Below are 12424 nucleotides of genomic sequence, written 5' to 3' on the forward strand. Positions count from 1 at the left end.
ACCCCAATATCACAAGAAATTCTATCAGCCACAAACACTTTGTGTGCAGCGCACACCACGTGTTACCCTAGACCTCGTCTAGGCCAGTGAGCGGTTCGCCTGTTACTTAAGGCTCCCCCTCAGATCTACCTCACGTTCTCTCAGATATCTCTCACCAGTGTTTTCCGTACATGTGACTCTCACCAAGGTCACAGACTCTGCTTCTCAGTAGCAATAATCTCGACAGCCTTCAACAATGAGGTCTTCATTCCATATATGCCATCGTACGTTGATTCTCTCAATATCTTCATAATATGCATTTTTCCTTTTTCTTCATTGATGCAAGTGTCTTCTTTCCTTTTGTTGTTTCTTTCCTTTTGTGCTTTCCAGATTCAGCTCCATACTTCCATTTGTTGATTTGAATCTTCTAGATTCTGAATATGCTATTTCCTTACTTTAACAATCTCCCCCTTTTTGACTTTCTGGTTAGACACACTCAAACTCACAGAACACGTAATCGCAATTCATAGCAACCAAGATATGTCTACACATTTGGTTCAACATAACACACATAACCAAGGTCATATCACTAGACAAATTCAGACAGTAAACACACGTAACATTCAGAACACATAATTAAGTGAAATCTACTTCAGTAATTTTGAACTACTGGTTCATACTCAGTTTACTCTTTCTGATCAGACTTAGTCGCAGCGGAATGTTGATCTTAGCATCTGAAACTGATCGAACCTTAATTTCCATTTTCTCCCCCTGTGTGTTTAAGCAGAAGCTCAAAAAACATTTAAGCTCAATATCCAGACAAGTTTGAAAACCACGCATTTAAACGGAAAATTTTAAGTTTTTCGAAAACACTAGTGATTTTTCAGTTCCCGCCTCGTCACAATTTAACATGTTCATATTACTAAAGCGTCTAAATAATCACAGGTCATTTTAAAAAAAAATCACACATCAACAAAAGAGAATCAAACGATTAGGTTAGAGATACCTGTCATGAAGATAATCAAGTCTCTGAAATGATCCTTTCGGTCAGTTGCACTTCACACATTCTCAGGCACTTCTCAAACCATACATAGTGTTGAACAATTTTTCATACTCTTTAGTATTCAGGTTCTGAACTTCTAGGACGTTGTATCAACAAGGACTTCCCACCATTTAGATCCAGACTATCTCTTTTAGAGATATACTCTTATAGATACAATTTTTCTGTCATCTACAGCGGAGTATTCAGAACTTTTTTTTTTTGTTCTTCAGCCCTTAGACCATCGTATAGAATCTCGTCTCACAACTTAGACCCGAGTAGCTCATTTGTTTACTCATGTCATGAACTTTGTATAGATATCCCTTTCTGTTCTGTTCTTTTTCATTTTTTTCCCTTTTTTTTGTTTTCCATGACAGCGGAGTACCAGAACCTGTATTGAAACTACTATATCAGTGAGATATACCTGAGAAATAGTGAAGCCCTTCTTACCTTCATTTTCATCTCATTGACTTTCACATCTCCTGACCTATACTCTTTCCTGCACATTTTTCTTCTAAAATGTTGAGAAAAAAAATTAGAGCTCCCCCACACTAAGGGATTTTTGTAAACAAACAAACCTGTTCATATTTAGAGGTTTAGTGAATATGTCAACCAATTGTTTCTCAGTAGGAACATACTTAATCATCATGGTTTTCTTCTCAACTTGTTCCCGTAGCAAATGATGTTGCACACAATTCTTTGAGATATTAATGCCACTCGTATCATCACAACGTGCAGTAAAAGAGGGTAAGTTGATACCGTAATCGAATAGCATCTGACGCATCCACAGAAGTTGAGTGCAACAGCTTCCCAAGACCATGTATTCTGCTTCGGCAGAAGTACTTCGTCGATCATCAGCATGATCTCCCCAGTCCGCATTACAGAATCCCACCAACTCGCAGCTAGAGTCCTTTGTGTAGTGCAATCCAAACTCTAGAGTTTCATTCACATACTTACTGATCCGCTTGACCGTCTGTTGCGTAGATTCTGTCTTTGAGTTGATCCAAGTGTAGCAGTTGTTGGAATTCCTCTTCCCTGTTAGGACACGCTTGTTTTTCACATCAGATACGAAGCAAGCATTCTTCGTAAATTTCACTCTCATCCCATTGTCACATAGCTGACTAATACTGATGAGGTTGGCTTTCAGTCCTTGAACTACCTTGACGTCAGTCAGTTTGGGTAGCCCAGCATGATCCAGTGTTCCTTTACCCAAAATCTTTCCTTGTTTCCCATCACCAAATGTAACACTCCCTCCACTTGGTGTTTCAATGAACCCTTTCAACAGCGCTTGATTACCAGTCATATGCTTGGAACATCCACTGTCAAAGTACCAGATTCCAGTATCGTTGTTCTGCTCAGTAGTGTATGCCACATTGCACGCTAAATCTGATTTACGAACCCACCTGAGATTCCAAGGAGGATAATCATAGGATGGTGGTGGATACCTGGAAATTCCTCTGTTTCTCCTCAAATAGAAACAGTTACGTCTGAGATGTCCTTCTTTGCCACAGTGATAACAACTCCTATTTTCTCGACCTCTCCAATCAGTCTTTCTCACAAACGGTCGTGGGTGAGTACTACTTCGTTTGGTTGCAGGTGGCTCTTGACTCAAATTTCCTCCAGACACAAATTTTAGATCAGAATGTGATTTACCTTGATATCCAAGGCCAGAGTTTCGACCTAATCCCAGTAAGTGATCCAGCTTTCCAGTTCCATTTCCGAGAAGGTGCAGATTCTTCTTAGTGCCTTCCAACTGACATTTCATAAGTGAAGCTTCTTCTTCTTTTTGAGCTAGCTTCTGTTGAGTGTCTGTCAGTTGCATCTGAACCCGACTGAGATCCTTCTCCAACTGTTGTTTGTCACTGATCAGCTGTTTATTCATTTTCACCAATTTGTTCATCTCTTCAAACAATTCCTCCTCAGTGACTTCTTCATCATCACTATTCATCACTTCATCATTTTCTTCTTCGATAACCCCGAGGAATGCCACAAAGTTAGATAGATTATCCTCATCACTCTCACTTTCTTCATTTGAAGAGTCATCCTCATGAGTGATCAAGGATTTTCTTTTCTGTTTTATGCATTCCCTCTTTGTGTGACCAAAACCCCTGCATTCAAAGCATTGAGTTTTCTTGAGATTTTTCAGCACGCTTTCCATCCTTGCAATGCTCGGACATTCAGCCTTCCAGTGTCCTGCACCCCTACATTCCAAGCATTTTCCTGAATCTCTGTCACTTTGCTGTCCAAATTTATTCTTTCCCTTGAAGAACTTGTTGAACTTCTTAATGACAGAAGCCATCTCATCATGCAACTCTTCTTCAGACTGTTTCTTGTTCTTCACCGGTTTTCTACTCTCTAACACGGTCTCTCTTGTTTCAGGAACATGAAGAGCGATACCTTGTCTCTTTTTCTGTTGGACAGATGACCCTCCATTCATCAATTGTAGCCTCAATTCATGGGCAGCGAAAGTACCTACAGCTTCCTTGAATGTGACGGTCTCTAGATTGTTTACTCCTTCAAACACCAAGATCTGAGAATGATATTTTGCTGGTAGACTGTTCAAGAGCTTCTTCACAAGTTTGTCATTGCTGATTCTCCTTCCAAGAACACTCGCCTCATTCAACAAGGCACTCAACTTCCCACAGAACTCTTTAACACTCTCATCATATTCCATTCTCAGACGCTCAAATTGGAGATCTATCATATCCAATCTGTTTCTTTTCACTTTGGATGTTCCTTCATGTATAAGCTTCAAAGTATCCCATGCATCCTTTGCAGTTTCATATCCTTGAATTTGTTCAAACTCTTCATGACACACACTGCTGAAAATGATAGATAGCGCTTTCTGGTTCAAGGCAGAATCCCGCTTTTCTTGATTTGTCCATACTCTTTGGTTTCACTTTGGCAATTCCATCGATAATATCAGTCGGTCGAGTCCATCCGTCCGTAACTGCACTCCAAGTATCTTCATCAAGCCCACGAATATAAGAACTCATCTTGACTTTCCAATGCCCATAGTTGGTTGAGTCGAGCATAGTAGTGTTCCCGAGCGATTGAAACTTCTTGAAACCTTCCATCGTGTGAATCTGAATCTTACACCGATATGAGAGGAAATATTCCTACGATCAGTGACCAGCTCTGATACCAATTGAAAAAGCATTCTCACACGATATTGCAAGTCAAAAATTCCCAAACTGATTCTATTTCTTTGATACGTGTCAAGTACACTTCAATCCTTTCCAAGTAGCACTCAACCCACCCAGTTTCACTCCCCCTGAGTAAAACCCCAATATCACAAGAAATTCTATCAGCCACAAACACTTTGTGTGCAGCGCACATCACGTGTTACCCTAGACCTCGTCTAGGCCAGTGAGCGGTTCGCCTGTTACTTAAGGCTCCCCCTCAGATCTACCTCACGTTCTCTCAGATATCTCTCACCAGTGTTTCCCGTACATGTGACTCTCACCAAGGTCACAGACTCTGCTTCTCAGTAGCAATAATCTCGACAGCCTTCAACAATGAGGTCTTCAGTCCATATATGCCATCGTACGTTGATTCTCTCAATATCTTCATAATATGCATTTTTCCTTTTTCTTCATTGATGCAAGTGTCTTCTTTCCTTTTGTTGTTTCTTTCCTCTCCATACTTCCATTTGTTGATTTGAATCTTCTAGATTCTGAATATGCTATTTCCTTGCTTTAACAAATATTATTCAAATTTTTTTTATAATTTTATGAAGGAATTAAAAAAAATTAGGGAAAATCCCAAAGAAAATATAAATTTTTCAATTTTTACAAAATAAAATCTAAACTTTTTTTTTTATCAAATACAACATCAACTTCATTTTTGTCAAAAATAAACCCGAACTTTATAACCTTTCTCATTTTTAAACCTATTGCTGACGTCGCGTTCCGATATCATGACATGTGGATGATAATATGTCAAATACGATCAAAATAATGACTTGCCACAGAAGAAATCGAAATGCCATATCAGCAATAGGTTTAAAAATGAGAAAGATTATAAAGTTCGGGTTTATTTTTTACCGAAAAATAAAATTGATGTTTTATTTGATAAAAAATAAAGTTTAGATTTTTATTTTGTAAAAATTGAGAAGTTCATTTTTTCATATTTTTTTAAAAAATTAAGTAATTGGATGAGGGCATAGGACCCACCTATTAACAAATAGATCCGCCCATGACGGTAATAATAATTGTCTCAAACAAGACTTGTAAATATAATACCAAAATCTAAGTACATTAGTTTCCGTAAAAACACGGACTCCGATCGTGTTTGTGATTGGCAATCTCAATTTATATAATTGATTAAAGGGCATATGTAATATCACTTGGACATGTTTTATTATTCATACATGATATCCAAGATTGGATGAATCAATCGGTAATGGATGGGGCGAAACTTTTTTCCAACCCAGCCTTCACTTGAAAAGAGCATTCACCTAGGTTTCTCTTATTTATAGACATGAAAAATATTAAAAAGATATTTTTTTTTCTTTTTTGTAAGGCCAAAAGTAACCAGTTTTAGTTTTGTATTCTCTTTGGTACTCTAAAACGCCAAAAAAAATATTCTAAAAATAGATTTGTTTAATAGTAACGGGAAATGGATTAAAAAACAGTTGGAATTTGCAGGTGAAAGAAAAAAATAGGGGTTATGCGCACAGATAGGAGTTGAACACAGAGTGAAGGCAGACTCCATTTTTTAATGCAACAACTATGGGAATGACAAACGTAAATTTTGCAACTTATCAACGGATGTTTCGTTTAAGTAAGATAAAGTATTGCATATCCTTTTGGCACACTTTGAAATCAACAGGGTCTTTGGTCAACTTCTTAGCAAACCGATCAAACAGTTCATCAGTCACAGCATCTCCGAAATGTTCTTGGTATGATTCCATGGAAGCCGGCTCGATGCATGGAAGCAATGAAGTCGTTGTTGAATGGCATATCCTCCATAGGATGCTTCACTTCTTCTATAATCTCAATGCTGAAACACCATTTTGCTCTATCACTTCTTTCAATTCGCTAAATTGTGGGAAGTATAACGGCAAGTTGAAGAACTCGACCTTTTCCTCGCTTGTTATTCCCTGCACTGATGCAAACGAAGAGAGAAACATATTATTGTGAACTATGGGGCTGTTTCTCTCTGAGTGTTCTATATTTTTGGATTGAACAATTTGAAATATTAGCATATGGTATTGAGAATTATATCGAATGTAAGGTCGTTTATATATTATTTTGTTTCAATTTTATTACTTATAATATTAGGAATTATATTTCTTATGATGGGATCGAGTTCAAACTTGAAGAGTCGATGTCTAAATATTGTCTGTTGATTATTAGGATTTAAAACGTAACAAGATAAAAAAAAAGGGCTTTCAAATAACATTTTGTTTCAGTATATAATTTAAATCAGGTGGAATTTCTTTACCTCTAGAAATATATATATGTGTGTGTGTGTGGTTGGAGACTAACCTAATGTCAAAACTGAGCCAAGAAAACAGATTCGAGCTTTCTTACCAATTTGGCCATATCGATCAGACAATCCCCGATCATGTCATATACAACACCTTTCCATGTCCGAATCATCTGTACACCATCGGGCAGACAACCTCCTAACATAATCATCAATCCTTCAGAGACAAATTCTTGAGCTCTAGCTTCAATGAAAGCTTCCATGTCCTTCTTGAACTGTTTTTTGTAAGCATCGGTCACTTCTTCGACTAAATTAGAACAATGTATGCTATTTATGTTCCAAGCTTGTGAGTTTCGGTTACAAACATCTTCAGGAGTTCTTGAGAGCCAATGGAGTGTATTAGAAGTGTGTCCAATGTGAAGGCTGTTTCTCGGGAATAACCAGCGGTAGAAGGAACCGGGAACGCCACAGGCAAAGATTCCATGGTCGAGGTAATACCGAGTTAGGGTTTTGAAGAGAGTATTGAAGTCATTGTCGAGTTGATCATTGAAGAAAACCTGGAATTCAAAGTGTCCATGGTTGTTTCCTTTGGTTTCTTCTTGTTTGTTTTTGAGTTTTACTGTCTCAACAATGTTTTGGACAACATCTAATGTGTTGGATCCAACAGAACGACCGAAATCCGCTATTCTGTATAGATTTAGATTTGATTTAGAGGTTTCGATATCAAGCTTTGCTAAAATGGCTTCTTTGATCTTTCCTCTTGCACTCTCAATTGCAGCTCTCTCTGGAGGATACGAGACATAAAATTTAGATATATGAATACATCTAAATATATACAACCAAACACAATATTATAAATATACATGATCTAATATATATTTCATAGAAACTTACTTGGTACGAGGAATTACGAAGATAACTATGTGGACCGTCACCACCGATCATGGGACAAAATTGAATTAATGTCCGGCTTTACGTTCGCCATTCCCTTCTTGTGACACAATCTTTCCCTCCTAGTTTTATTTCCAATTTATAGCTAAAACCATGAGATAACCGGATATACCGGTTTCTATGCGTACAGAGGAAATAATTTGAAGTCATTAAACGGACAAAAAAATAATAATTTAAGATGCGACATGATTTGACCCCTAATGCGTCTCTCTCTTTCCATTTTCCACGTTTCATACTTTCATTCGTTTACGTAGTTGATCATTATTGCCGACAAATTGTTGCCAAATGATGGTGGGCATATATGGGGTATATAAAAAAATATAAGGGTTTTAATTTGATTGGTCCATTGGAAAATTGTCCATATTAAAAAAACATTGAATACTCATAAATATTCGAATTGCCAAAAAAAAAAAAAAAACTAGACGAGCATAACAAAACACAGATTCAACCAACACACCAAACACGTAATAATCGTAATATTTGATACTTCTCAACGGACCTTTCGTTTAAGTAAAATAAAGTATTGCATATCCTTTTGGCAATCTTTGAAATCAATAGGCTCTTTGTTCAACTTCTTAGCAAACCGATCAAACAGTTCATCAATCACACCGCTCCCAAAATGTCCTTCGATGATTCCATGGATGCCGGCTCGAAACATGGAAACGATGAAGTCGTCGCTAAATGACATATCCTCCATAGGATGCTTTACTTCTTCCATAATCTCAATGCTAAAACACCCATTTTGCTCTATCACTTCCATCAATTCCCTAAATTGTGGGAAGTATAATGGCAAGTTGAAGGACTCGACCTTTCCCTCGTTTATTATTCCCTGCACCGATGCAAAAGAAGAGAGAATCATATTATTATGAAGTGTGCACTCAATGCCCATATAATGTTTCGCCTAACGATATTGAAAATTAAAATATAAAAGACAATATAACTTTAGCATATTTGTTTAAGTATTTAGCATAATCAAATCCCATGGGGTTCTTTAACTATACACACACACACATATATATATATAGTATTTGGCAATATAAAAGTTCCAAGCTTTCTTACCGATTTCGCCATATCCATCAAACAATCTCCGATCATATCAAAGACAACACCTTTCCATGTCCGAATCATCTTTACACCATCGGGCAAACACAATCCCAAAACAATCATCAATCCTCCAGGGACAAGTTCTTGAGCTCTAGCTTCAACGAAAGCTCCCATATCCTTCTTGAATTGTTTCTTGTAAGCTCGAGCCACTTCTACGATGAAATTAGTGCAGTGTATGCTATTTCTGTTCCAAGCTTGTGAGTTTCGGTTACAAACATCTTCAGGACATCTTGACAGCCAAAGGAGTGTATTAGAAGTGTGTCCGATGTGAATACTGTTTCTTGGGAACAGTTGGTAGTGAAAGGAACAGGGAACACCACAAGCAAAAACTTCACTGTCGAGGTAATACCAAGGTAGGGTTTTGAAGAGAATATTGAAATCGTTCTCTGGTTTATCATTGAAGAAAACATGGAACTCGAGGTGTTCGTTGTTATTTCCTTTGGTTTCTTCTTGTTGGTGTTTGAGTTTTAAGGTTTCTATAATGTTTTGGACAATATCTAATGTGTTGGATCCAATTGAACAACCGAAATCCGCTATTCTATATATGGAAAGCTCAGAGTTTGGGGTTTCAAGGTCGAGTTTTGCTAAAATGGCTTCTCTTGTCTTTACCCTTACACTCTCTATTGCAGCTTTCTGCAGGACAAGAAGTAGAGAATCGGTACATAAATACATAAATCAAACATCTAATCACACTCTTAACTGCACAACCAAATCCAAAATTACAAGTATAGTTAAGGCAATGCTTCGTAAAAACTCACTTGGTACGAAGAATTACGAAGATAACTATGTGGACCGTCGCCACCGATCATGGGATAAGATTGAATTAACGTCGGCTTTCTGTTCGCCATTTCTTCCCAACCGGACTCCAAAATTTCTCGTGACATAATTTTTTCTTTCGAGTTTCAATTCAATTTATAGCCGAAAACATTGGATACGGAGGATATCGGTTGGTTTAGTGCGTAAAAGGACAACTTTTGTGAATTCAATTAATGGACGAAAAGAAAAAAATATTATTGATAAGCGTCATGATTTTATCCTATTGCAGCCTTTTATTTTCTACTTTTTGCGTTAAAGGAAAATTTTTGTGAATTCATTTAATGGATATAAAAAGGTAATTGATAAGCTACATGATTTTACAATATTGCAGCCTTTTGTTTTCCTTTTTTTTTTTTTTGCGTTCATTTTTTGTAGCAGATAATTGTTGTGGACAAATAACGGTGGACAACTTGGGCAGACATCGGGATGCAAAATGGACTTTGGGTATTTGAATTGGATCGACCCGAATATTTATAGTATAGTTTGTTATTCATTTTTTTTAATACAAAAATCGTGGATTTTCAAATAGTCGCAAATATCTGAATTACAAAAAAAAAATAGGGGCTGAGAAACACAAATTAGGAGCGATACCTACCACTTGCTGTTTAGGCAAGATGAAAATGAAAATATATTAATTGTATATATTTTTTAATTCAAAAATTCAGAGGTCATTTGACTCAACTATATCTCTCAAAAGATCGAAAAAGTCTGGTTGAATACTCTTCCCCTTATACTTGAATCTAAAATAAGAGCACCACTAGATCAACCAAATTTGAGTAATTCTATACCTTATTTAAACGATTCCACTTTTAGATTTGGATTGTCGATGAATCAAAATAGATTTCGAGTCGGTTTAATTTGGTTTGTATGGACTTAATTGTCTGCCTCAGTTTTTCGATGGAATCTGTCTAACAATAACTGAACTTCTCCTCTAGAATTACCACAACTGCAAGGCTTGTTTATAGGAATGAATGATGAAAGAAACTCTAATCCCAATTTATTTTACATATTTGTTAGGCAACTAGTGTTTTTCTAGAATTATATTTCTTCCTCGTACATATTACAACACTAAACCCAAGTTTGAGTGGTTCAACCGGTAATATAAAAATTAATATCTTTTATGAATGGGAAACATACAACAAAAAAAAAACAGAAACATTTATATAGCTCCATACGAGTAATCCTTGATACATAGGTACAAACCTGGATAGTTCAATCGGTGAAATGGGAAGCGTCTGTCCCGCTTCGAATTTGAACCTCAAGTTTAGGGAGGGGTGTATATTACTAATCACATAGTTAAACTCCAGTCTCCAAATTAGTCTGGGTTTTGGTGCGGAAGTTACTAAAATAATCCTTAGTGCATGGGTTCTTTCTAGTGGAGGAATGGTCTTTCAATGAAAAGAAAGAAAAAGAAATGGGTATTGCATTATTGGGAGACAAGATCAAATATCGTAAGGGTATGGAGCATTAGCAACTTGCTGGATATAATTAATGATGCATCCGCTTGCCAAGTTAATGTAATTGTTAAGCTCAGAATTCTCTATAAACATAGAGAGGGGGTTTTGTACGATCCATCCGAAATTTTTGTATGAGCTTCTACACTGTTTTATCTTGATTTTGTTTGCATGAGATTTTGATCTTTAACCGTCTGGACCGGAGAAACGAAAAAAAAAGAAGAAGAAGGTTTTATCGAAATTGTCCGCCGTTGATGATTCGACCGCATATGTTCGAGTGATTTGGAAATTCGGATGGTCGTCATCTCTTTTTTGTTTGAGCTGATATTCCGTATGTTTATTCTTAACTCTTTGAGATTGTTTTTCTACAGAGAGATAGGAATTTGGTTGCATGAACCATAAGTGACGTAGTAACTTGCCGTAATAGTAAGTTATAGTTAACGTTTGAGGGATTATTGAGATTTGAATACCGGGTTAACATTCAGAAATCTCTTTGTTGTATCCCATATTTATTGGAGACTATATTGTAGATGTTTGTAACCCAGAAATTATTTATTATAGTGAACTTTTTCGATGGACCTCACTTAAAGAAAGAAGGATATATATAGGGATTAAATCTATTGTGATGAATTAGTATTTCTACTTAAAGTCGTCATCAACCACTTTCCGTCTTGACGGTACAATTATACTAGATATTATCATACTAGCATGTTCACACAAGTAAAGTGTTCTTATTTATCGATTCGTGATTTACGGTTCACGGTAATGGTAAAACCCCAACAATCCACTCTTTTATGAGGAGCAATTGCAAAAATACCCTTAAATGTCGATTTCACTTACAGCCCATACCCTCGCACAGTAACAAAAAAACGGCAACATCAGATATACCCTTATAAATGTAGAATCCCTATAATACCCTTCATTTATTTATATAATATTATAATATACTAAAATAAATAAAATATAGATCTACTTTTTACCTTATTTTCTCTCTCCTCTTTATCGTTCTCTCCCGCCATACATCGCGTTCTCTCTCTTCGAGTTTTTCTTCTTCTCTCTCTTGAATGTCTCTTCTCCAGCGCAATTTTCTGGCAAATTTACTGCGAGAAACAAGTGAAATCTCTAAGAAACTCATCCAATAAACGTAGATCCCGTTAATAGATAAGTTTTTTTTAAAGCCGATATATATTTTAGGTATTTAGGGTTTTTTAATTTTCGTATTTGTATAATATAGATGAGTCAAATGTAATATATATATATATATCAGTTAAACTGGTCAAATTAACTCGTCACATTGGTGAAAGTGACCATTTTGTCCAACTGGTCAAACTCGTCAAACTCGTCAAACTCGTCAAACTCGTGAAACACGTCAAACACGTCAAACCAGTTTCACCATTTTGTGTTTATTTTGTACAGGCATAATGGCTGTAAGTGATGAAAGAATGACAATTGTTTATTACAAGTCTGGTGGCAAGTGGATAATGAATGCAAGTGGAGAATATGAATGGGAAGGAAAAGTTAAAGATGCCAAGGGTGTGATATTCCTTTTTCCTCCGACAGATTTGACATACAGACATCTGGTTGAGGAGTTACATTCTGATATGAATGTGGACAAAGGAAAAGCAAATATTCAGCTAAGTTATCTACC

The 12424-nt window shown here is 36.5% G+C and overlaps 3 protein-coding genes and 1 pseudogene across 3 annotated transcripts in view; 1 reads left to right on the forward strand and 3 right to left on the reverse strand.

Annotated features, from left to right (window-relative positions):
• Positions 1 to 645: 645 nt before the first annotated feature.
• Positions 646 to 4095, reverse strand: LOC104825683. The gene is made up of 4 exons (XM_010558060.1): positions 3906 to 4095; positions 1597 to 3805; positions 1469 to 1532; positions 646 to 750 (listed from the first exon to the last, which is right to left on the reverse strand). Exons 1-4 carry the CDS (start codon positions 4093 to 4095, stop codon positions 646 to 648), a joined length of 2568 nt encoding a protein of 855 aa, XP_010556362.1.
• A 1580-nt stretch (positions 4096 to 5675) lies between these two features.
• Positions 5676 to 7396, reverse strand: LOC104825694 (annotated as a pseudogene).
• Positions 7397 to 7831: 435 nt separating this feature from the next.
• LOC104822559 (probable S-adenosylmethionine-dependent methyltransferase At5g38780) lies at positions 7832 to 9406 on the reverse strand. The gene is made up of 3 exons (XM_010553814.2): positions 9265 to 9406; positions 8462 to 9139; positions 7832 to 8231 (listed from the first exon to the last, which is right to left on the reverse strand). The coding sequence occupies exons 1-3, from the start codon at positions 9388 to 9390 to the stop codon at positions 7893 to 7895; spliced, it is 1143 nt and encodes a 380-aa protein (XP_010552116.1). The 5' UTR covers positions 9391 to 9406; the 3' UTR covers positions 7832 to 7892.
• Positions 9407 to 12197: 2791 nt separating this feature from the next.
• The window catches only part of LOC104825704, a 2789-nt gene continuing 2562 nt past the window's right edge, over positions 12198 to 12424 (forward strand). Inside the window, exon 1 of the mRNA XM_010558077.1 lies at positions 12198 to 12414. Coding sequence (XP_010556379.1) covers positions 12198 to 12414 — 217 coding nt within the window. The remainder of the gene's footprint in view (positions 12415 to 12424) is intronic.

This window comes from Tarenaya hassleriana, unplaced genomic scaffold, assembly GCF_000463585.1.
Source record: "Tarenaya hassleriana unplaced genomic scaffold, ASM46358v1 Cleome1, whole genome shotgun sequence".
NCBI classification, from domain to species: Eukaryota; Viridiplantae; Streptophyta; class Magnoliopsida; order Brassicales; family Cleomaceae; genus Tarenaya; species Tarenaya hassleriana.